The sequence below is a fragment of the Toxotes jaculatrix genome, chromosome 14 (assembly GCF_017976425.1).
Source record: "Toxotes jaculatrix isolate fToxJac2 chromosome 14, fToxJac2.pri, whole genome shotgun sequence".
Classification (NCBI taxonomy): Eukaryota; Metazoa; Chordata; class Actinopteri; family Toxotidae; genus Toxotes; species Toxotes jaculatrix.
Genome location: NC_054407.1, coordinates 7259443 through 7281853, shown reverse-complemented (window position 1 = coordinate 7281853; position 22411 = coordinate 7259443). Strand labels below are relative to the sequence as shown.

General features: G+C 40.0%; 1 protein-coding gene across 1 annotated transcript; it reads left to right on the top strand.

The window, feature by feature from the left end:
- Positions 1–1445: 1445 nt before the first annotated feature.
- On the top strand, positions 1446–22411 carry LOC121193051 (unconventional myosin-VIIa-like). Its single transcript, XM_041055169.1, has 49 exons — positions 1446–1457; positions 1702–1803; positions 1934–2086; positions 2491–2559; positions 2681–2796; positions 2892–3019; positions 3206–3348; positions 3650–3763; positions 3865–4018; positions 4924–5000; positions 6119–6238; positions 6481–6623; positions 6723–6933; positions 7015–7150; positions 7235–7398; positions 7774–7914; positions 8750–8908; positions 9134–9226; positions 9507–9601; positions 9792–9876; positions 9994–10095; positions 10553–10669; positions 10775–10975; positions 11073–11237; positions 11338–11493; positions 12025–12093; positions 12196–12320; positions 12660–12786; positions 13576–13695; positions 13939–14112; positions 14236–14463; positions 15234–15401; positions 15575–15692; positions 15982–16108; positions 16192–16358; positions 16536–16717; positions 17038–17147; positions 17268–17422; positions 17740–17893; positions 18027–18182; positions 18962–19067; positions 19440–19553; positions 19774–19861; positions 19939–20036; positions 20145–20330; positions 20438–20554; positions 20644–20727; positions 20902–21021; positions 21107–22411. The coding sequence occupies exons 1-49, from the start codon at positions 1446–1448 to the stop codon at positions 21197–21199; spliced, it is 6342 nt and encodes a 2113-aa protein (XP_040911103.1). The 3' UTR covers positions 21200–22411.

Below are 22411 nucleotides of genomic sequence, written 5' to 3'. Positions count from 1 at the left end.
ACTGCCTCCAGTTATCATCTTAAGAGGCTGTGATTCCATGATGCCATTAAGAAATAAGTCAAAGTTCAGGCTGGTGACTAAAGACAAGACATTAATATTTGTGTACAATGTCATAAACAGATAAAGCATTAAGAAAATTTTACAGTCACCACATGTAGTCACTAGAACAGTGTTGACCTGACTGTCTTTTGGGACATTACTTCGTAGCACTTCCAAAAGCCCTCATGAAGTGACTGCTGCTGTTTGTTGTGCTGTTGTTGCTCTTTAACTGTCTTGCAGGAAATTCCTTATCATTGCTGAACACACTGACGCCAGTGAACAACCTGCAGTGGCTCCCATCTCAGCCAGCTGTACTGTTCTGACTTTAAACCCACACAGCCTAATGACTTTTAGTTTATAGTTGTACAGATAACTCACATTTGCCCCTTTAGTGGCAGCTTTCCCTTGCGGTTTCAAGTACAACTTTTAACCTGACACTGCAGAAAAGTGGCAGTAAAGTTCATGACTGACAGTGGAAAACCTGAATGATCCACAACCAAGGAATCCCTATAGTAACTGATAACCGTCACACAGGAATGATAAAGTCTCCTGGTGCTAGAAATCCCTCCCTCAGTTTAAAAGATGATTGATCTCATATTTACATGGATATAGATTCATTTTAACGGTCACTGGTTTACCTTTGTAAATTTACATCAAAAACATTTATATAAAGTGTTGTTCAATACCGATATATGGATGTGCTGATAACTCCCTAAAGTAGTTTCTGAATTATATTTGAACAACAGGACTGGCATTAGTTATTATATCAGATTGCCTCTTAAGATTTCCCCATCAGGACAAAAGTCCGCTACTGTACACACGGATAAAGGCTATGGCAGTAATACTACAAGATTAAATTTTAGGATGGAAGAAGTCCAAACAGATCAACGTGGCCAGGAAGACTCCCTCTGTATGACAAGACAGATATTCACCCTTGTGTAAGTGATTTGTTTCTCTTCCTCTTCCTTCATATCACAGTGGGTTCAAAGTCAAAGTGTCATAAAATCGGTGTGTCAGTCGTAGGAGAACTGTGCTCTCTCTTTCACACTGAGACAGTCTCAAGAAGGCGTCAAGACAAACGGCAGCTCTTCGGCAGGTCAGAAAAGTGGGAAGATTAATGAAGATCACTGTTAAAAGGATTGTAAGGTGGAGCTTTTAATTGTTTTGTCTGTGTTACATTAAATGCTTTGTAATTGTCACTGATTTACATACAAAAGTGGCACAGAGCAGTGAGAACAGTGAGCTCTGTAATGAACACTACAAAGAGAAAACCTTCATTCTAAGTTGTTAATAATGCTTGTGACCAAAAAGTGTAGCTGAACGTGATTTGTCCTTCTCTTGCTATTTTTGGAGACTGATCATATGAATTTCTTTGTTTAGGCAGAAGAAAAAGCTGAGAATTAGTGATGCTGAGAAAGGTAAGGCTGAAGTGAAGTCCCTCAGTACTGACCACGGAGTTACAAGCATGGATTTTATTGATAAGAATATTGCTTACCAGAAAGCGCTACGTAACTCATTTGTGTCACAATTTCCTACAGTCATTCATTCACGGAAATATTGTAAACTGATAAAGGTATTACCATCAAAATTCTGTATTTCAAAGGACAACAAAAATGTTAGTGTATTTCTTAGTAAATTTACTGTTTTTTTTTTTTTTTTTAGGGGGAGTGGGTGTGGGTGGACTCTGTCATCGGGGTACCCATCGGAGCCAGGGTCAAAGTAACACCATCGGGTCAGCGGTTACTGGTGGACGATGAGGGAAATGTAAATACCCTTTGCTGGCTAGTTACAGAGCAGAGTGAAGTGCTGTTTCACAACAAGCATCATAAAAACATTTTCAGCCCGAGATACAAGTAAAACGTGTATTTTCATTTCTTTCTTTCACCTCTCCCAGGAGCAGACTCTGTCCCAGGAGCAGGAAGCCTCTCTCAGGGTCATGCATCCTACATCAGTGGAGGGTGTGGATGACATGATCAAACTGGGGGACATGACCGAGGCTGGCCTCCTGCGAAACCTGCTGCTCCGACACAAACAAGGAATCATCTACGTAAGGCACATCTGTAACACACACAGACACACAATGCAAAATACAAAATATTCTTCTAGTCAATTAGTCTGAGTCCTGAAATGTAAAAAGCTTATCACATGTCCACAATGCAAAGGCATTAACTCTTATGTTAAAGCCACAGCAGTTGTGGCATGTGCAAGTGTTTGGGCACCTCACTTAGTCAGGACCTAGTGACCTCTTTTCGCTTTCACTCTGCAATACATTTGGTTATGTTTTAATGCTTAGATGAATATACAATTTTACCTTCTAGTATTGGGCTGGACTCCAGGATTTGTTGTTCAATCCTCTGATTTGAGTGAAATGGCCCATTTGAAAACACTGAGACTAACTTATGTAAGATGGAAATTATTTTAACGAATTGGTCATAACTGTCTTCTTTGTAGACCTACACAGGCTCGGTGCTGGTTGCAGTGAACCCATATAAGGATTTTCCTATTTATTCAAATGACCAGGTGAGACTTTGCACAGCCAAGTGCTTGAATTAAACATATATCACAGAAGCACACGTTCAATCTCTTTATTAAAAATTGCAGTGATGTGTTTGACGTGCGTGTTCTGCTGTTCAACCTGCAGGTGAGGTTGTACCATGGTCGAAAGCTTGGGGAACTCCCGCCGCACATCTTTGCCATCGCTGAGGCCTGCTACTTTAACATGACACGCCATCAAAGGAACCAGTGCTGCATCATCAGGTCAGGATAAATAACTCACTGAAAAGGTCGTGATGGCCTCTTAAATGTTGACTGTAGACAGTCCTGAATAGAATAAATGTTGTTGGGTTTCTCAGTGGAGAGTCAGGAGCAGGGAAGACGGAGAGCACTAAGCTGATCCTGCAGTACTTGGCGGCAGTCAGTGGGGAGTTCTCTGAACAGAGGATTGAACAACAAATCCTGGAGTCCAACCCAATACTAGAAGGTAAAATTGTATATTCATCTGAGCATTAAAACATAACCAAACACATTTAGAAAGGAGCCTATGCCACGCATATAAATTATTATATTTTAGAATCCAGCAATGACATACATAACACATAATAAGCTCTTAAATGTCCAAAAATAATCTGTGTCATGTGTTCACTCTTCTCTGTTCTGTTTAATTCAGCTTTTGGAAATGCAAAAACAATCCGCAACGACAACTCCAGTCGCTTTGGGAAATATTTGGAGATCTTCTTCAATGAGGACGGAGTGATTGAGGGTGCTCGCGTGGAGCAGTATCTTCTGGAGAAGTCTCGTGTTTGCCATCAGGTGAGGCAGTTCTGTCCAAACAAATCTAGTTCTTATCTCTCCAGAGGGAAAGTCTACACTGTAAACTTATAAAAGCCTGGTGCACTATCTATTTTCGTTCTTGTTGCATAAACGTGCTATCAGTGTGAACAGGGGCAGCAAGCTCTCACTGGCCTACAGAAAAAGCAGAGCATTCATGTCACCAGCTCATTTTTCTGTGTTCATTTTCACCCCCCCTGATAGAACAGTGATCCCTTTCAAACACCTTTAATTTATCTTTTTGTAACAATAATGCTTATTAATTCTTCCATCACAACCTCAGGCACTGGAGGAGCGAAACTACCACATGTTTTATTGCATGCTGTCAGGAATCACAGCAGAGGAGAAGAAAACTCTGAGGCTTGGAGATGCTAAGGAATACAGATTCCTTACTAAGGTATTATAGGACCTGTCTGCAGCTAATTTTGTCACATTAAACAAAGTACATATTGTCCACATACTGTAAATCATGTAAATCTTCCCTCTTGTGCGTGGTAGGGTGGTTGCATCGTGTGTGAAGGCAGGGACGATGCCAAAGACTACAGCCGCATTCGTTCTGCTTTGAAAATCCTGACCTTCTCAGAGAGCCAGTGTCAGGACATCCTCAAGCTGCTGGCAGCCATACTACACCTGGGAAATGTGTGCTTCAAGGGTGAGCATATGCATTTTGTATAGTTTGCACATATGTTTTATTTCAGTAAAGTCAAGTTAATCCGTTAATTTGTTTAAGATCAAGAGAGTGAGAACAAACATTTCTCACAGTACACATCCAAGATGATAACACAACCATGCTCTAATCCTAGCTTATCATTGAATACTGAAAGCAAGCAGACACACAGTAATGAGCTGCAGCTGGTGTAACTAGCAGTAGAAAAAGTAGATGTAGTGGAGAACAAGTACACTCACTGAGCACTTATTAGGAACACATGTGCACCTGCTCATTCATGCAATTACCCAATCAGGCAATCATGTGGCAGCTGTGCAGTGTTAGCCAAGAACAGAAATGTGAGGCTGCAGTGGGCACAGACTCACCAACACTGCACTGCTGAAGACTGGAAAAATGGAGCCTGGTCTGATGGATCTGGATTTCTACTGTGTCTGCAGATGGTAGGGTCAGAATTTGACATCCACAGCATGAATTCATGGACCCAACCTGCCTTGGGTCAACAGTTCAGGCTGGTGGTGGTGGTGCAGTGATGGTTAGGAAATGTTTTCTTGGCTCCCTTCGGGCCATGATTTGAATGCCACAGCCTCTTTGAGTGTTGTAGTTGACCATGTTCATTGCTTTATGGCCACAGTTCACCATCTTCTAATGGATACTTCCAGTAATATAATGCTCTGTCTCAAAGCAGAAAATCTCAAATAAAGCACCTCAAAATTGTACAGTACCCACCCCCCCCCCCCGCCCCACCCACACACACACATACACACACACACATACACACACACACACACACACACATCTAAATACACTGAATATGCACAGCTTGTTTTTCAAAATGACTTTTGTAACAAAATAAACTTATTATTTTACATCTGATCTTGTGTTCCCATCAGCCACCACTCAAGATAACCTGGAAACCAGCGATGTGAGCAAGTCGGAACATTTCAGTATGGCAGCATCACTGTTGGAGGTGGGTCTCCTCATCTACAGGTGCAGCTCAGTAAATCAGAATATTGTGGAAAAGTTCATTCATTTCAATAGTTCAATTTTAAATAGTGAAACTTGTGTATTTTATAGATTCATTACACCTAAAGTGAAATATTAAAACCTTTTATTTGTTTTAATCTTGATTCTTACAGCTTACAGCTCAAGAAAACCCAAAATTCAGTATCTCAGTATCTCTTCATTAGAATGTTCAATATTGTATGCTCAAGGTGTCACACTCTAATCAGCTAATTAACTCAAAACACCTGCAGATGTTTCCTCAGCCTTTAAATCATCACTGCTCCACAAAGGGCCGTGTGGCTGCAGGTGTTTGTTGCAACCAATCAAGAGCACACAGTTTGAACAATCAACTGTCTGAAGACTGAGATCAGTTGATTAAATGAGTGAAGTCTGGTGTGCTGCTGCTTGGTTGAAACAAAGACCTGCAGCCACACAGCCCTTTGTGGAACAGTTTGGACAAATCTGCATGTGGTAGGAGAAGGTGCACAAGCAACGGGGATAACCGCAGCCTTGAGAGGATTGTCAAGCAAAGGCCATTTAAAAAATAAAAACTTGGGGAGCTACACAAGGAGTGGACTGAGACTGGAGTCAGTGCATCAAGAGTGGAGAGGCACAGAATTCAAGTTGCTTGAAGTCCAGTGTGAAGTTTCCACAGTCAGTGATGATTTGGGGAGACAAATCATCTGTTGGTGTTGGTTCACTGTGTTTTATCAAGTCCAAAGTGAACGCAGCTGTCTACCAGGAAATGTTAGAGCACTTCATGCTTCCTTCTGCTGGCAAGCTTTATGGAGATGATGATTTTGTTTTCCAGCAGCATGCAGAAGGAGCCCCAGCCAAGTACTGAGTGCATATACATGAAACTAATTTTCAGAAAGCCAGCATTTCTCTATTAAAAATCCTTTTTTTTATTGGTCTAATTTAATATTTGAATTTTGAATTATTTATATATTTTAATTTTTTATTTTTTTTTTTAATTTTTTTTTTTTTAATTTTTTAATTTTTTTTTTGAAGAGATCATTTGTTTGTGATCATTAAATAACACTGAGTGTTTTTGTGGGTTTTTTGTGTGTCTACTCTCTGCAGGTGCAGGCATCTTCTCTGGCGACGAATTTGACCCACCGCTCCTTTATGACCAACAGAGAGAGGGTGACCAAACCCCTCAGCTCTGAACAGGCCTCTGACTGTAGAGACGCCTTTGTCAAGGTAATGACTCCAAGCCAGTGATGGTAAATCATTATGTTGTGTATTTCCTTATTGGATCCTGACCCTGGACGAACATTGCCTTGTAAATGTTGGATGCTGTGTTGTACAGTATAAGGAAGTATCCTTGTGCAATTGGATGAGGTGATTCAGTTACAACTTAACTTAAAATTCCCCAGTTTAGTTTGATCTTTTGCTCGTGCTCAGACGACTTAATAAATTGTAATCTATGTCTCAACTCCCAGGCTATCTACAACAAGCTGTTCATATGGATCGTTGGGAAAATCAACAGTGTCATTTATAAGAAGCTGACCAAGAGCACCAAGTCTTCCTACCTGTCCATCGGCCTGCTTGACATCTTTGGCTTTGAGAACTTTGACACAAACAGGTACAGATGTTTTTTTTTTTTTCCCCTCATCCCTCACAATAAGTGTTTCACAACTCTACAGCTTAAACCTGAACAACTCTCATTGTGTCATTCTTACAGTTTTGAGCAGCTGTGCATTAATTTTGCCAATGAGAAGCTCCAACAGTTCTTTGTGGGTCACATCTTCAAGCTGGAGCAGGAGGAGTACCTGAAAGAGGACATTGTGTGGAATAACATCAAGTACAGTGACAATCAGAACATCCTGGAGCTTCTGGCTGGGAAATCCTGTAACCTCCTGGCCCTGATTGATGAGGAGAGCCACTTTCCAAAGGTGGCCTTCTGTTTTGGCTTTATAAGTGTCATTTGATCCTTTTGCTGTAAAATCTTTTAATTGATATTTGGTGGATTACAGGGCTCAGACGTCACTCTGCTGAACAAGATGAACCAGCAGCACAGTGGGAACAAGACCTACATCGCCTCAAAGAGCGAATATGACACAAACTTTGGGATTCAGCACTTTGCAGGCCTCGTTTACTATGACTCCAAAGGTACACAAACAAATTACAATTAGTCCAGCTAAAGACTAAATGTTCTGCTGTGAGGTACTGAGTAATTTATTTATTTTTGTTTAGGGTTCCTGGAAAAGAACAGAGATGCTGTCAGTTATGACATAATCAAGATGGTTGAAATGTCAACCAATAAGCTGCTTCATCAGATATTTGAGTCTGAGCTTTCATCCAATGGGGTGAAGGTTACAAACATGAGGGTCATCATGACACCCAGGAGCTCTCTACGGGTATGAAAGTATAATGTCATCAGCATGTCATTTAGTTTCATACTGCTACATATACAGTATCTTTTCTCAAGTAAAACATCATGTAAATACCATTAAACATATGTACTTTTACGTTTCAGCTGCAGCAAAATGATCTCACCTCATTTGCAGATTTTTCCTTTTTTTAAAATATATATATATATATATACACATACAGAAAACAAGATCTTAAGATGCAGTTCTACAGTAGATTTTGACACTTATTTTCTGACTTTTATTTGGAGTCTCCTTTGGAAAACAGTGGACTTGCACTGTTAAGGACATTGGTGTCAGAGTTGTCACTGTGTTGCTGAATGTGCATGGTGAGGTTTTGTCTCCTCTCTGTCATCTGTGCAGGTCCAGAATGACAAACGTAAACAAGTGCCAACGCTGAGCGGTCAGTTCCGTCAGTCTCTGGACTCCCTCATGAAGGCTCTGTCCGCCTGCCAGCCTTTCTTCATCCGCTGTTTCAAACCCAACAATGACAAGCAGTCTGAGGTGAATCACATGAGCGACTACAGCAGTAGTTTAAACAACTGTATCACAGAGCAATTATATACCATAAACAAAGAAGATGAGAGGAACTCCATCTCATGCAGAAGTGTTGCTGTGGTTAAACCTTCCCCGTGTCCGTCTGTTAGAGGACAGTAAAGTGAATTTCCAGTCAGCCTTCCACCATCTGCCTTTGCACTGGATAAACAATGACCTCCTCCTGGTTTGTGTCATAAACTAATTGAGCAAATTTCCTGGAAAATATAACCTAATGTGCTGTGTAAAGTACAGTGTTGAGGCAATAACTGGGAGGCTTTCCTCACGCTTTAAAGTTACGATTTATCTTCCTTCACTGTTGTTGCTGTGTTTTTTTTTATTTTTTATTTTTTAAGCCATGCTAGCAGTGTGGCTCTGTGATGGTCCTGACTGAAGAGATAGTCATAGTTCCTAGAGGATGATCCACTGGCTTTTCCTCTATTGCTACCACTTGATTTATATTGATTGTGGTTTTCAATAACATGTCTTGGCAACTATTAGATTGTCACAAGTTTTGGGACATGCATTCATGTTCCCCTCAGGACGAATTGTACTAATTTGCATTTCGTAATTTGCAACTAATGACATTTCAGTCTCAATTCTACAATTCAGTGCTAATTATCAAATGTTAGCATGCTAACAAGCTAAACTAAGTGGGTGAACATGGTAAACATTGTGCCAGCTAAACATCAGCATGTTAACATTGTTAGGTTAGCATGCTGCTCAGATAAAGCTAAACCTTATGCCTAATGAATGCTCCACACAGACTGAATATTCACATCCACTTTAATCTGCTCTCCTCCAGATGTTTGACAGAGAGCTGTGTATGCGTCAGCTGAGATACTCCGGCATGATGGACACCATCCACATCCGAAATCTGGGATACCCAATTCGCCACACCTTTGAGGAATTCCTGAAGCGATACAGGGTGCTCCTGAAGACGACTGTCTGTGACCCCAAAACTGTTAGTCATGATGCTTTACCGTTGATGACTATAGCTGACATTGTTAACTGCTGGTTTCATAAAATCCCTGTCATAGTTGTGAAACTTGGAATGTTATTGCTACAATAGATGGTACTATGATGGCCAGATGGATAAACAACTTCTCTCTGTCTTTCCCCTGGAGGAATTTGGGCTGCCATTAGACTCTCTTCAGCACTCCACATAAATACTTTACTGTCTCTCCAGGAGACAGCTGCTGCCTGTTGCGAAGCCATCTGCAAGACAGTGATTAAAGGGAAGGACAAGTGGAAAGTAGGCAGGACCAAGATTTTCCTGAAGGTGCAGAAAACTTATAATTCAAACTTCTCAAGATGTTATGATGCAGCAGAATTGACTGCAGATTAACAGTAAACATTTCTAGCTGGCACTGGTGAAGAAGTATCAGTAATATGAACTAGAACAGCATCTAGCATCTTTCATGGTTTGTGCTCTGTGCTGTAGTTGACTATGATTTAGTTGCTTAGGTGACTTAATCCTGGAACATTATGGCTTTTGATTGCCAGGATTTCCTGGACAAATAAAAAAAAATGCTCATTTGTTTCTTTTAATTTTACTTCAGGATGCCCACGACACGGCCCTGGAACGACTGAGGGAGCAAGAACTCAGCAGGATAGCTGTGGTGATCCAGAGGGTCATGCTGGGTCTCAAAGACAGGTGCTGTTTCTGAGTGGCATTAAGGGGAAATGAGACAGATCATGGACTGACAATTTAAAGAGGCCATGGGTGCAATGTATTATCTTTGTTTACATTATCTCAACCTATAACAGCAGGGTTTTGTATTACTTTGAACTGAGTGGTTTTAATCTATTTATTCTTCAAAGACTTTGCTTTATCTCTTTTCCAGAAAGTCTTTCCTGAAGAAGCGACAGGCAGCTGTGGTGTTGCAGAAGCACTGGAGAGCTTACAGAGAACGGAAAGAAAGAAGAAAGGTCTGATGCTAAATAACATTTTATAGAATGTGAAGAGCATGAACCTGAATTATATAACAAGAGACTTATCTCAGGTCCCACGACTTTATCCTTTGTTTCCTCTCTTGCTCCAACCAGATCAAGCATGGCTACGAACGGCTGGCATCAAAGATCCGCAGTCGAAAACTCCAGTTACAGTACCAAAGACAGCGAGCAGCAGCACTCACCATACAGACACAGGCATGTACTCCAGACACTGTAGTTTAACATATAGAATTAACATAATGTGTCTGTTCATTTTTAGATATCCCAGGTTAAAAGTTAATGTAGATATTGTATCATATGTTTAATAGATTTTACAATGATTACAGTGTATTGGGAATGTTTTTTAGATGTTTAATATTTTTTTACCTTTTTTTTAAATGACAATTTTCTGCTCCATATGCTTTAACTTAAGTGTTTAAATTAAATTTATTACAATGCATGGGGAATTCATTTTAGATGTTAATGTGTTTCAAATGCACTGAACAAAATTTTTTTTAGCTTTTTTTTTAAATGGAAATCAGTTTTAGTAGCACTTTCATGTTAAATTTCTTTTACACCTGTTCTACCTTTTAATTATGGAAAAGCAAAAAGGTCAATTTGCATGACAAAAGCATTAAGGATAAAATAATTAGTGAATGCTGATAAATTGTAGGTACGATGCTACCAGATGAGGAAGGGCTGGAAGCGGAAGAGAGAGGCTATCATGCTGCTGCAGGCTTACACCAGAGGATTCCTGGCCAGGAAAGAAGCTGAGAAGATGAAGAAAGATGTAAGTGATGAAAGTCTTGAAACTAGAAATACTATGAAATAATGAATGTCAAGGAGAAAAAGTGTAGGGTGTTGTATTCTGAATCTGAATATAAATACATCACAGGCCGTAGCTTTACGCCTGGAAAAAGAGAACCTGGAGCAAATAGCCCTGGTGCTTCAGCGGGGACTGGAAGAGCTTCAGCAAAGTGATGAGGAGCCGGAGCCCGTCACTGTGGAGGATTCAGAGGAGGACTCATATGATCTCCAGCCTGCACCTGCTGTGGAAGTGGTGGAACAAAAAGCAGTAGAGTCAGACGAAGTTGAGGTTGGCTGATAAATTGGCATTAAAAAAAATGTTCTACCTCTTATCTTACATTTTTAATTTACTGAACGAACCTCTGATCTCCATTTTGACTGTCAAGAAGAGGCAGGACACGCCAGAGCCAGCAGAGGGACACTCCTTTGAGTCCTCAGGTTCATTCTACAACTTCAGCATCCTTCACTTCCAGGGCAGCTCTACTCACACACACATCACCCATAGACTCAGGCAGCCCCTACTGCCTCATGATGATGAGGGTGATGCACTGGTAAGAGGCCAGAGGTTAAAGACAGACAGCTTTCTTCTTACTGTCAAATCCAGACATTTCTATCTCACGCTCAGTTTCTTTTCCTCTCTTTCTCCACCAGGCATGTCTGACTGTATGGTGGATTATTCTGCGGTTCATGGAGGACATACCAGAACCAAAACCTGTGGATGTAACATCTCAAGCATCCAGCACCATCTCACATCATCTGCCTCACAGGCAGGGAAGGAGACTGAGCAACCTAGTGGGACTTGACCAGGTAAAGCAGTCAGAATATTAGAGTAACACTACATTTCACTGCCACACAGGATTAATGGAAAATGCCATTTTAAGTAATGAGTCTGTACTCATTCTTTACATTATGAGTTTAGATGTCTGACTCTGATACCAGGAAAATCTGTAGCAAAACTGCAGAAAGCCATTCTTTTGACAGTGACAGTGCATTGTTTCGCTATTTTCATGAAAAAAAAAAAAAAAAAAGTGTAATGATGTCAGGTTAGTGGAAAAGCCTCTGATATAGCATCTGAACCATTAGATACGACTCTAAGGAAAATAATGATAGGAATGAAACATGTTTACACCTTACCTAGGTAGAAACCATTTAGAATAGTGTTATAATCACTATAATTACTATTATAATCAACTGTTAAAAGCTACCTGTGCACAGCAAGTTCTATAGTGGCAAACCAAATATACTGATTAAGTGTTACTGGAAACGGCTTCAGATCAGCCTGAAAGTAAAACATGAGTCATCGATCTCCCCTCTAATTATCGTGCCCTCTCTGAATAGAAAATACTGAGGAAGAACAAGAAAAAGCATGGAGGGGGAAACAGAAGAGCCTCGGCTATTCCTGAGGAGGTCGGTCACATCACTACAATATTTATTACATATTATTAGTGTGTGTATGTGTCATGTGTGTCATGTGCTAATTGTTGTTGTTATTGTTGTCGTCTTAACCAGCCAGAGAACATGGCAGAAGACGAGGACGTTTTGATTGGAGAAGGTCCGATGCTGGATCGGCCTCTTTCATCCCTGGAAAAACTGCACATTATCATTGGATACGGTCTATCGAGACGTGATATACGGTAAAACTGGTGCACAGATATTAATGTGTGTTTACAGTGGAGATATGTTTTACTAACCATACATTTGTATTAGGGGAACACTGGGAAAAATCTAAGCTGGGGTGGAAAATGTAAACTGCGTATGGATAATATTTTAATTGTAGCTTTAATATATTTACATTATATCATTCCGATATGTGTCTAATATATTGTCTAATCGAATATGTGTGTGTTTAATTTGTCTGTAAATATATCCAACTACATTTTAAACACATTGTAAATCTTTTTGCCCTCATTTCTCATACTGTATCTCTTATTTGCCATGTTTTGCCTTTCTTTCATGTTCCTCTACCTGTGCAGGGATGAGATTTACTGCCAGATCTGTAAGCAACTGGTGAACAACAAGAACAAGAAGAGCCGTATGCAAGGCTGGACCCTTCTCTCCATCTGTCTTGGGATCTTCCCTCCGACAGACCTGTTCATGAAGGTCAGTCTGCAGCAAGTCATTCAGTAACGCAACAGTTTGTCGATCAAATCAATAGAATTTCCATTACAACCAACCTGGTTTTCCTGTTGGCTGTGTGGTGAAATTTGGAGAAAATGACGTTTTTTCAAAGGTTAGTTCTTCTAGTAACTCAAACGTCAATGGGTCACTGTCAGGGGTTGCCTGTGCTTTTACTGGAAATAATCAAGGAAAGGATGATGATAAACCCTGGTACTTCACCCAGTAGGTCACACCCACCAGGTGATTTTATATGGTCAGTGTAGTAAAATTATATAAGATCAAAAACACAAGATTAACATTGTAAAATGTAGGTAAACATCAGATAAGAGTGAGATTATAAAGAACCATGAATTTCAGGATAAAAACTGAAACTATTTAGGTTTAAAGGTTCCTTCAAACAAGGCTCTGGTTGTACTTATACTGCAAATATCCAGAATACTTTATTTGTGCATCAATATAAATTTCTGCCTCCCAGCACTTATAATACTGTTAACTGCTACTATTCAATTATTGATGTCAGTTTCTTTGTTCTTTGGTTACACACACCTATCCTGTATAGTGGCTAAATGGGTGTTTTGTATTTCACTTTATTTCTCTCCATTTTATTTCTTTGTTTGATTTGCTTTTTTTTTATGAATTTGAAATTGTTCATAGGGGTCCACACTAATTTTAATTCCACTTGTTAATTACCTTTCCTGCTTGATGAAATGGGGCTTTTCTCCATGTCCATATCATCACGTTTGCCCTGTTCTTTTCTATTCTGCTTCACAGTATTTGGAGAGTTTCGTCCGCAGAGACCCAAGAGGTTATGGCGTGTATTGTGCTGAGCGCCTGCGTCGTATAGTAGCCAATGGAGAAAGAAAAGAGTTGCCCTGTTGGATAGAGCTGGAGGTAAAAATGCTGAATTCCATTACTGTTCCGTTTTTATGGTGACATTATTGTCTGTAGCCTGACACTGACAGTAATTCCTTGTCCAGGTTTGTTGTTGGATATTCTGTGATCATTACAAGTCTGATTTGCAACTGTTGTGACAAATAAGCAGAATCGCTGTCTTCAGTCAGCGATGAAGTTCTATAATATTGGATTGTCATCTTGATTTCAATCCAGTCTCATCTTCCTCTCCTCCACTGACAGGCTGCCAAGTCCCAGGAGCCCATAGATGTGTCTGTGACTCTAATGGACGACCGTACCATCAGTGTACATCTGGAATCAGCCTCCACATCTGCTGAAGTCTGTCAAGCTGTGGCTGATAAGACTAATCTCAAAGACACCTATGGATTCTCCCTATACATCAGCCTTTATGATAAGGTCAGCTTTACTCACACAATTTTAAAAAAAGAAAAAAAAAAATCCAGAACCTGGTGCTAAATTCTAGTTCAAAAATTATAGAAAACCACACACATTAAAACTTCATTGACCTTTCATCTCCAGATGTGGTCTTTGGGCAGCTGTGGGAAGCATGTGTTGGATGCGGTGTCTCAGTGTGAGCAAGAGATGAAGAGGCAGGGCAAAGAGGAGAAGGACACCCCCTGGACACTTTCCATCCGCAAGGAACTGTTCACGCCCTGGCATGACTGCTCAGTGGACCCAATCAGCACAGATCTAATCTACAGGCAGGTCATCAAGGGGATCAAGTCAGGAGAGTACACCAGTGAGAAGGTGAGGCTTGGCTGTGAAAGAGTTTACTTATAACTATGCCATACGCTCATCATAACTTTAATCCTAATGCACAAAACTGGCACCGCTGTACTGTTTCACCAACCTTTTTATACGGTGCAGTAGCAGCGCTTTAAAAGGCCAATCAGGAAAAGGATATTAAATCCAATGCAATTGTTCCTTTTAGTGGCCTGAATTAACTTGGCATGGTCAACCTGAGTAGTGGCTCATGAGTAATCAGTTTTGTTTGCATTTTGAAACTTAAGGCTGCTTTAATCTATATTTTTATATTAAGAGTTGGTGCAAGATCAAAATGGAACTCAAAGTGGAGTGAATATTAGATTAACATAACTCCAAATGAATGCTAACGTTGCTCCTTATCTACACATCACTCCCATATTATCACCATGTTAGCAAACTGTGTGATAATATGGGAGTGGTGTTTTTACAGCTTGTTTCTGCTGCCCCCATGTGGCAAAAAATGGCAACACAGGCTTGAAGAAAAACTGCAAACAAGAGTCACTTGTTATAACTTTTGTTTCCTACTGTTCCTAAGGTTTACATATAGCTCATTAGACAGCAACCATAAATACCAGCAGTACTTGAATCATAAAGAGGCCAGAGTTGGGATCCACTATAACTTCCATGTAGTAAATATCAGTATTTTTGGCAGCACCTTTTCTGTTTTCATGTTAAATATCAATGTCTAGCAACAAAAACGCTAAACCAATCTCTGTGAACTGTGTCCAATTAACATGTGTTTCATCTCTCAGGAGGATGAATATGTTCAGCTGGCAGCAAAGCACTATTACGTCCAGTTTGGCTCTGCATACAACCAAGAGAACATCAAGAAGGTGGTTGAGGAGTGCATCGCCACCCCACTTATTGAGAACAAGTCTATGACAAAATGGATCCAACTCATCAGCGCAGCACATCTGCAGGTACAGCGCCATGCACACAAACAAAGGGGACAAAAGGAGGTGCTGTATATATTTTAGAAACTTGGCTAGAGCCTGAAACATTTTTATTTATTTATTTTTAAATGTCTGTATCATATGAGCACAATAAAGGTGACGCACCTCAAGATAAATCTTACTTGTTGGTTTCAATACAGGGTCCTTATGTCAACGGGAAGCGGAGCACAGAAAGTGTTAAAGGGGAACTGGTCGACAGTGCCCGACAGAAATGGCCGCTCTACTTCTCCAAGTTTTATGAAGTAATAATGATGTCAGGTTAGTCAACATACAGCTTTTACATGCAGTATTTTAAAATGCAAAATAAAATTTCCTCAATACCCATGGATGTCTTGATATAATTCCGTATTTCTTTGTCTCTGTATGATCTAAAATGCTTTGGAATTATTGTTTATAAATATTTTCTTTTTTTAAGTTGTAAGAGGCTAAAAAAAACCTTATTCCTAGCGCAGCTGCGCTTAGTGCAGATGAATATTACACTATGAGAAATGGCACACCACTTACAACTCTGCTCCTGAAACATTGGTATTCCCATATCTGTCCCCAGGACCTCCTTTGCCCAAAAGCAGGTTTGTTGTGGCTGTAAACTGGAGCGGCATCTTCTTCATGGATGGAAGAGAAAAGAGACTCCTTGAGCTTCCTTACCTAGAAGTTAAGGAAGTCCACCATGTGAGGTATGGGTTGCTTTTTTTACATTTTTTAAATTTTTTTTTTAAATCACAGAAATAAGACTCTACTATTTTTAAAATCTGTCTAGTGACAACCATTTCAGTACCCACTCAGTGACTTTGGTCACAGTCCGAGGGGACTTTGTCCTGAGGTGTGTGGAGTCTATGGACATGGCTGCACTCATAGAGAATACCCTGGAAGGTCTGAGACAGCACTCAGTGTATGCAGTGGCTCAGCAGGATACCAGTAAAACAGGTACAACTTTACAGCATGTGCAGTATAGTAAACTCATACGCACACATGCACATTAGAAAACATGTTTAAAAATGCATCTTCTGTATATAGTTATACCTGAGCACAAAGAAAAAAAGAAAAACAAAAACGTATTCCCATAAACATGCACTGAAACTCTCCGGCCCTCTCCTCCTACAGATGACCCCATGTTCCTGGTTTGTAAGCGAGGTGACCTGCTGCTGATAGATAAAGATGAAGAATATTCCCCCAGTGAGAGCTGGATCCAAGCAACGAACCAGCGGACCAGTAGCAGCGGTGCAGTCAATAGGGATGTAGTGCAGTTTCTGCCGACTCTCACTAGGCCTACTGAAGAAATGCTGGTAGAGTTACCCTCATATCCCACAATACCATGTGTTATAGAAGATGATATAAAAAATGTTTTGTAGTAAGATCATAAAAACTATACAAACAGAATAGAGTGAATGTGAAGAATGTTTGGTACATACTGTAAATATGAGCAGGTGAAATAAGTACACAATATATATTAGATTTTAGAAGCAGGTTAAGTTGTGTGGTTCATATTCGCACCATGTATAAATACTGCCTAATGCAGATGTAGGATCAGCAGTGGATTTATTTGTATGTATTCATATGAGCCTCTAACGTGGTGTAAACTGATGAAATGCCTCTGACCTTTCAGGAACTGCTCAGTCCGGGCCAGAGGAAAACTTCAGCCGCACAAAGCGCCCCACAGAGAGACGAAACAGTGGCCCCCGTCTCGTTAAAAGAGTTTGCACTTGAAAACTTCAGGTAATAATATTCTATGAGTAACTTACTTAATGACTGCCAGATTGTTTTAAATATAATAAGAGCGAAACTAAACAACTAATTTCACTACTCTGCTCACACTGTGGTTCCCGCCTGTCACAGACCTGCAGGTAAAGATGTGGGTCGACATGCTGCATCCAAAGGGGTCAAAAGGGAAAAGCTGTGGGCTTGTTCCAAAGAACCGCTCAAGCAGCCGCTGATGAAGAATCTGGTCCGCAACTCTGATCTCAGCTACCTGGCCTGCAACGCCTTCACTGATATCCTTTGGGGGATGGAAAAAAAAAGGCTTTCCTGTTTTAGATGGGGAAGTTTTGGTGTTTTTGGTTTGGTTCACACTTATTCCCTGCATTTTTGGATACTTTAATACTTTAAATATAACCACAGGTTTATGTACAGGGAATTGGACAGTGTGTATTCTGTTACCCTTATTTCACAAATTTACATCTGTTACAACAATATTCACTAATTTGTCTGTAATCTGTACAATCAAAAAAGGGATCATCTGAATGAAATAATAAAGGACCCTAATCTAGTGTTAACATAGTTTGTGTGAGTCCTTGACCTAGCATGCTACCTATCCTGAAGTACATGGGCGACTACCCCATCAAACATGTTCGCAGCCCCATAGAGCTGACTGACCAGATCTTTGGTCCAGCCACCCAGCATGAAGCCCTGCAGGATGAGATCTACTGCCAGATTATGAGACAGATGACCACCAACAACAACAGGTGCTGCCTCAGTGTTTACTGTTGCATTTTCAAGAATTTAAAGAAAAATCAAAGGCCAACATCAACAATCTTCTGTGCATTTTTTCCCCTTTCCTCTTGCCCCCCCCCCCCCCCCCCCCCCCTTCACTCTCAGGTTGAGCATGGAGCGTGGGTGGCAGCTGATGTGGCTGTGTTCAGGCTTGTTCCCACCCAGTCAGAATTTGATGGCACACACTCAGCGCTTCCTGGAGTCACGGCCCAGAGACCCTCTGTCTGCTGTCTGCCTGCAGAGGCTGCAGGAGATGTGCAAGTGAGGCTGGACATAGAAACTGATTGTAGTGACAGTGCAGCTCTTAATGGGGCAACTGTGCATTATAGAAACTTAAAATGAACTGTTTAATGGTTTATTAGTTGATTATCTTTCATTGGTTCACCCATCTTTCTGTTATGACGCATATCTAGAATCATGCATTCATTTAATAAAATAATTAGGAATTATTATATAACTTTTAATACCTGTGAAAACAGGTATTAACTTTTATTTGATGTGGTATTACAAAGGTCTTAATAAGTCTTAAATGTAACTGATAATTCTGCAGCGACCCCCATAATGCAGTAGCATCCTTCATTAGACATCATCAGTTAAAGTTTCAAACCTACAAAGATTTTATACAGCTTTTTTCACAGGTTGAATAGTACTTCTCTTGAGTAATGACACTTCAAGTCTAAAATTGTTGGTTAAAATATTCTGTGTGATGCAGTCAGACGGAGTGGTGTAACACAATTTCTCCAACCTCAAAGTTGGTTAAGGGAATAAAACTGGAATAAAATAATTTCCCATTTGAATCTCAGCAGCAACTCAAGACCTAATTGTGAAATTAAATTGCTGAATAGTTCATGTTGAAATTTAAATGCTACTCAATTTATAGCTCTGAAATATTTTTCTTTGAAAACTATCTGAATTCTTTTACCTGAAATTTTAGCAAGTCCATTTCAAGTTATTCAATCTGAAAAGCTTTATTTGAGATATGTATAATATTTCAGGGTGTGTATGTGAATTTAATTTATCTGAGTACTTTGTACCCTCAGGAAGGAGCCCAGGAAGCTTCCTCCCCATCTGGTAGAAGTGGATGCCATCCAACAGAACAGCACCATGATCTTCCATAAAGTCCATTTCCCAAATGACAAGAGTGATGTAAGGCACAACACTCTCCTCTTAACACTAAGAAAACATTAGTCTACAGACTCTCAGAGCTGTTTTAGCTCTTGGACAATTGCTTGTGACATTGATATTAACTGGTATTATGTCTTTCTGTCCACTAATGGAAGGAAGTTGAAACTACACTTAGCTGTTTCTCACTTTGTATTGTTTGGGGTTGTTTGTTGTTTTTTTTTTTTTTTTTTTTTTTGGCTCTTTCGGTAGATTCTTCTATCATAAGATTAATATCACTCTTAGATTAGTGATAACAATGAATAAGTACTTTTCTTAAAATGTCAAACTATCCCTTTAAGTTGGATATCATTAGACCTTATGTTTTGATTTCTTACTGTCTTTGCTGTTGTGCAGATATATGAGGTAACATCGACAACCACAATCAAAGACCTGTGCTGGAGTGTTGCCTCTCAGCTCAAACTCAGCTCAGCAGAGGGATATGGCCTCTACTTGAAAACAGCAGACAAGGTGGGGCCTGGTTGATACTCTTATTCCTCAAATTCCTATTTTGATGCCATTAGTTTAATTATGATGTGACAGAAAAGATGAAGATACACTGATTTCTGTGTTGCTTAAGTGGACATTTGTCTCCAGTAAATTTAAAATCTTCTTCACAAATACTGATTGGGATATACAAAGCAAAACATGTCAGTTTTTTTTTTTTTTTTTTTTTCCTCCCCCCCCATAGACCATGAGCTTGGATGAGCACAAATACTTCTTTGACAGTTTAAGGCAGACTTCAATCACCCCTAAGAAAGCAAAAAGAGTGAAAGAAGGTAATGCCTCGTACTAACACCTTCAGTTTTTATGTTAGCGCACCTTCATATTTTATAATTTAGGTTTTGTTTCCCAGTCAACCAGGCCTACCTGGTGATCTTTAGGAGGAAGCTCTGGTTCAATGTGAACCCGGGGAAAGACCAGGTCGCAGACCTCACCTTCCATTTCCCACAGGTACAGTATCCAACCTACAACCAAACACTCTTCATCGTGCTGATGGCTTTTTACTCATTTTCATGCAGAGTCGTCATGATGCATGTCCTCTGTTCTGCCTCCATGTAGGAGCTGTCTAAGTACCTGCGGGGATACCACAATTGCACCAAAGAGGACATGATCAACCTGGGAGGGCTGCTGTTCAGATGCAAAGTAGATTCAGACAGGTCGCAGTTTGTCATGATCCCCAAAATGCTGAGGGATCTGGTTCCTGCTGACCAGATAAAAATCATGTCAACTGAAGACTGGAAGAAGGTAAAGGAAGAAAATGGATATTTGGGAATGGGACCAGGAAGGAGAGCTAGCTTTTACCTGTTTCCAGTGTAAGGCATGTTCACTGGGTATTTTTCTTCCACTTGCAGCACATCATCTCCTCCTACAACAAGCAGAGTGGCATCACGGTGCAGGAGGCCAAAACTGCTTTCCTGAGAGCCATTTCAAGTTGGCCAACCTTCGGCTGTGCCTTCTACGAAGCTAAAGTGAGTTATCAGGATGAAATGAAAGCAAAGATGGCAGACAACAACTTGAGGAAACTGTTTTGTCATATTATCTGTGATTTCATTTACAGCAAACGTGTGAACCTAGCTACCCAAATCCAGTTTTGATTGCCATCAGCAAGCAAGGTGTCAGCTTAATAGACCCAAAGGACAAAGTATGTATATTTGTTTCCTTATTAGTGTCAAGATATAATCAGCCTTGTCATGTGGAAGTAAATTGTTTGTTTGACTCTAGTCTGTCATGTTTCATCTCATTACATTATTTATTTATTTATTGGTAACAAATCATTACATCTTAGTGAAACTTAATCTTGATGTCAATCTTTTAGGAGCTGCTGGTCATGCACCCGTTCAGCCGGATCAGAGAGTCCTACAGCAAAGGCAACGTCTTCCAGATGACCATCGGCACCCTGGTGAGGGGAGTCGACTTCGTCTGTGAAACCTCGCAGGTGAGGGGCCAGCTTTAGATTTAATTCGATATGCTGTTGATGATCTGTGATTTTTAACAAACGCACCCATTTCTTCCTTTTTCAGGCTTATGCAATGGAGGACCTTCTTCGATCGTACGTCAGCATGTATGAGAGACAGAGGCAGGCCTTTCAACAGAGGAACCACATGTTTTCTTGAAGCTTCAATGACAATAGAAGTATAGATCGAACTGATGTGTATATGTACTCATGATTAATTTCTTTACATTCATGTATTTGTATGTTTTAAATGAGTCATCCCTAATACAAATTAACTTCCACTAAACATGATACTGACATTCAAACTTCATGGCTCTATTCAAATTCTTTGTCTTGATTATAAGTCTAGAACATTAATTGAGAATTGTGTAAATTTAGTGATCTTAAACACTGAGTCCTTTGTCTTAAGATATTTTTGTTGCAGTCACAGAAGACCAGATGCATTGTCCTGCTTCATCATTTTGTCATTTTAGCAGCACTAAATTAAGCCAGAGGCAGGCCTTATGTATATGTATGCCATAATTATGTTGAAAAAACACCCCACAGACTGAGCAATATATTTTACCTGACAGTGAAACCCTGTGTGAAGACACATTCAGCCACCATTTGTGAGAAAAACGTTTGTCCAGTTCCATATCTAAAATTTATGAAAGCTTACTAGTGCCTCAGAAAAATTTTCTATGTACAGTACATATTTCTGAAAACAGCAAATTGGGCCCTGTGATATATGTATCTTGGTGTATATACAGTAACTTAAAAAATACAGTAATCCATAATAATGAGAAAAAATGAGTTTTGATGTTTGACATTTGTATTGATGTGTTTTTGGACAGTGGATGTTAGGTCATTAGAACGGGACACGGTATGTGCTTTGATGGAGTTTGCCATCAGATTAATGGGGTTTTTCCTGCAGTCCCGATCTGCTTTTTAACCAAACTGAATGTTAATGTTTGTAACATGCCATGTTTTGTTTTACACAGTGAAGTTGTTTCCTTTCCAGTAAAATGTTCAGAAAAAGGCAGCAGCCAAAAGCAAACAGAGAAATGAGTCAAGTGGAGCATAAGTGATTTTCACAGCAGCCGTTTGACATGTTGTGCAGGAACCACACAGGTGTAATTAATAATGTGAATTATAGCCACCTTCCATTTAGCTGTGCCACCTTCCAGGTTCCCAGACTCTGGTTCTGTACATGCTTACATGGTTTAGTGGGACACCTGAATGGAATGGATCTGTAATTAATGTGATTAGTGACAGATCAAACTGTCAGATGTGAAGAAGGCCTGTTAGGGCTGAGATGACAGGGGATACGGAAATAGTATAAATAATTAGTTCTCTCAGCCATGGGCATTTATGGTATTAAAATCATATTCAA

Coding starts and splice junctions, on each gene's coding strand:
- LOC121193051 (XM_041055169.1), top strand. Junction 2,797..2,891: donor AACCAGTGCTGCATCATCAG/GTCAGGATAAAT, acceptor TGGGTTTCTCAG/TGGAGAGTCAGGAGCAGGGA. Junction 7,399..7,773: donor CACCCAGGAGCTCTCTACGG/GTATGAAAGTAT, acceptor TCATCTGTGCAG/GTCCAGAATGACAAACGTAA.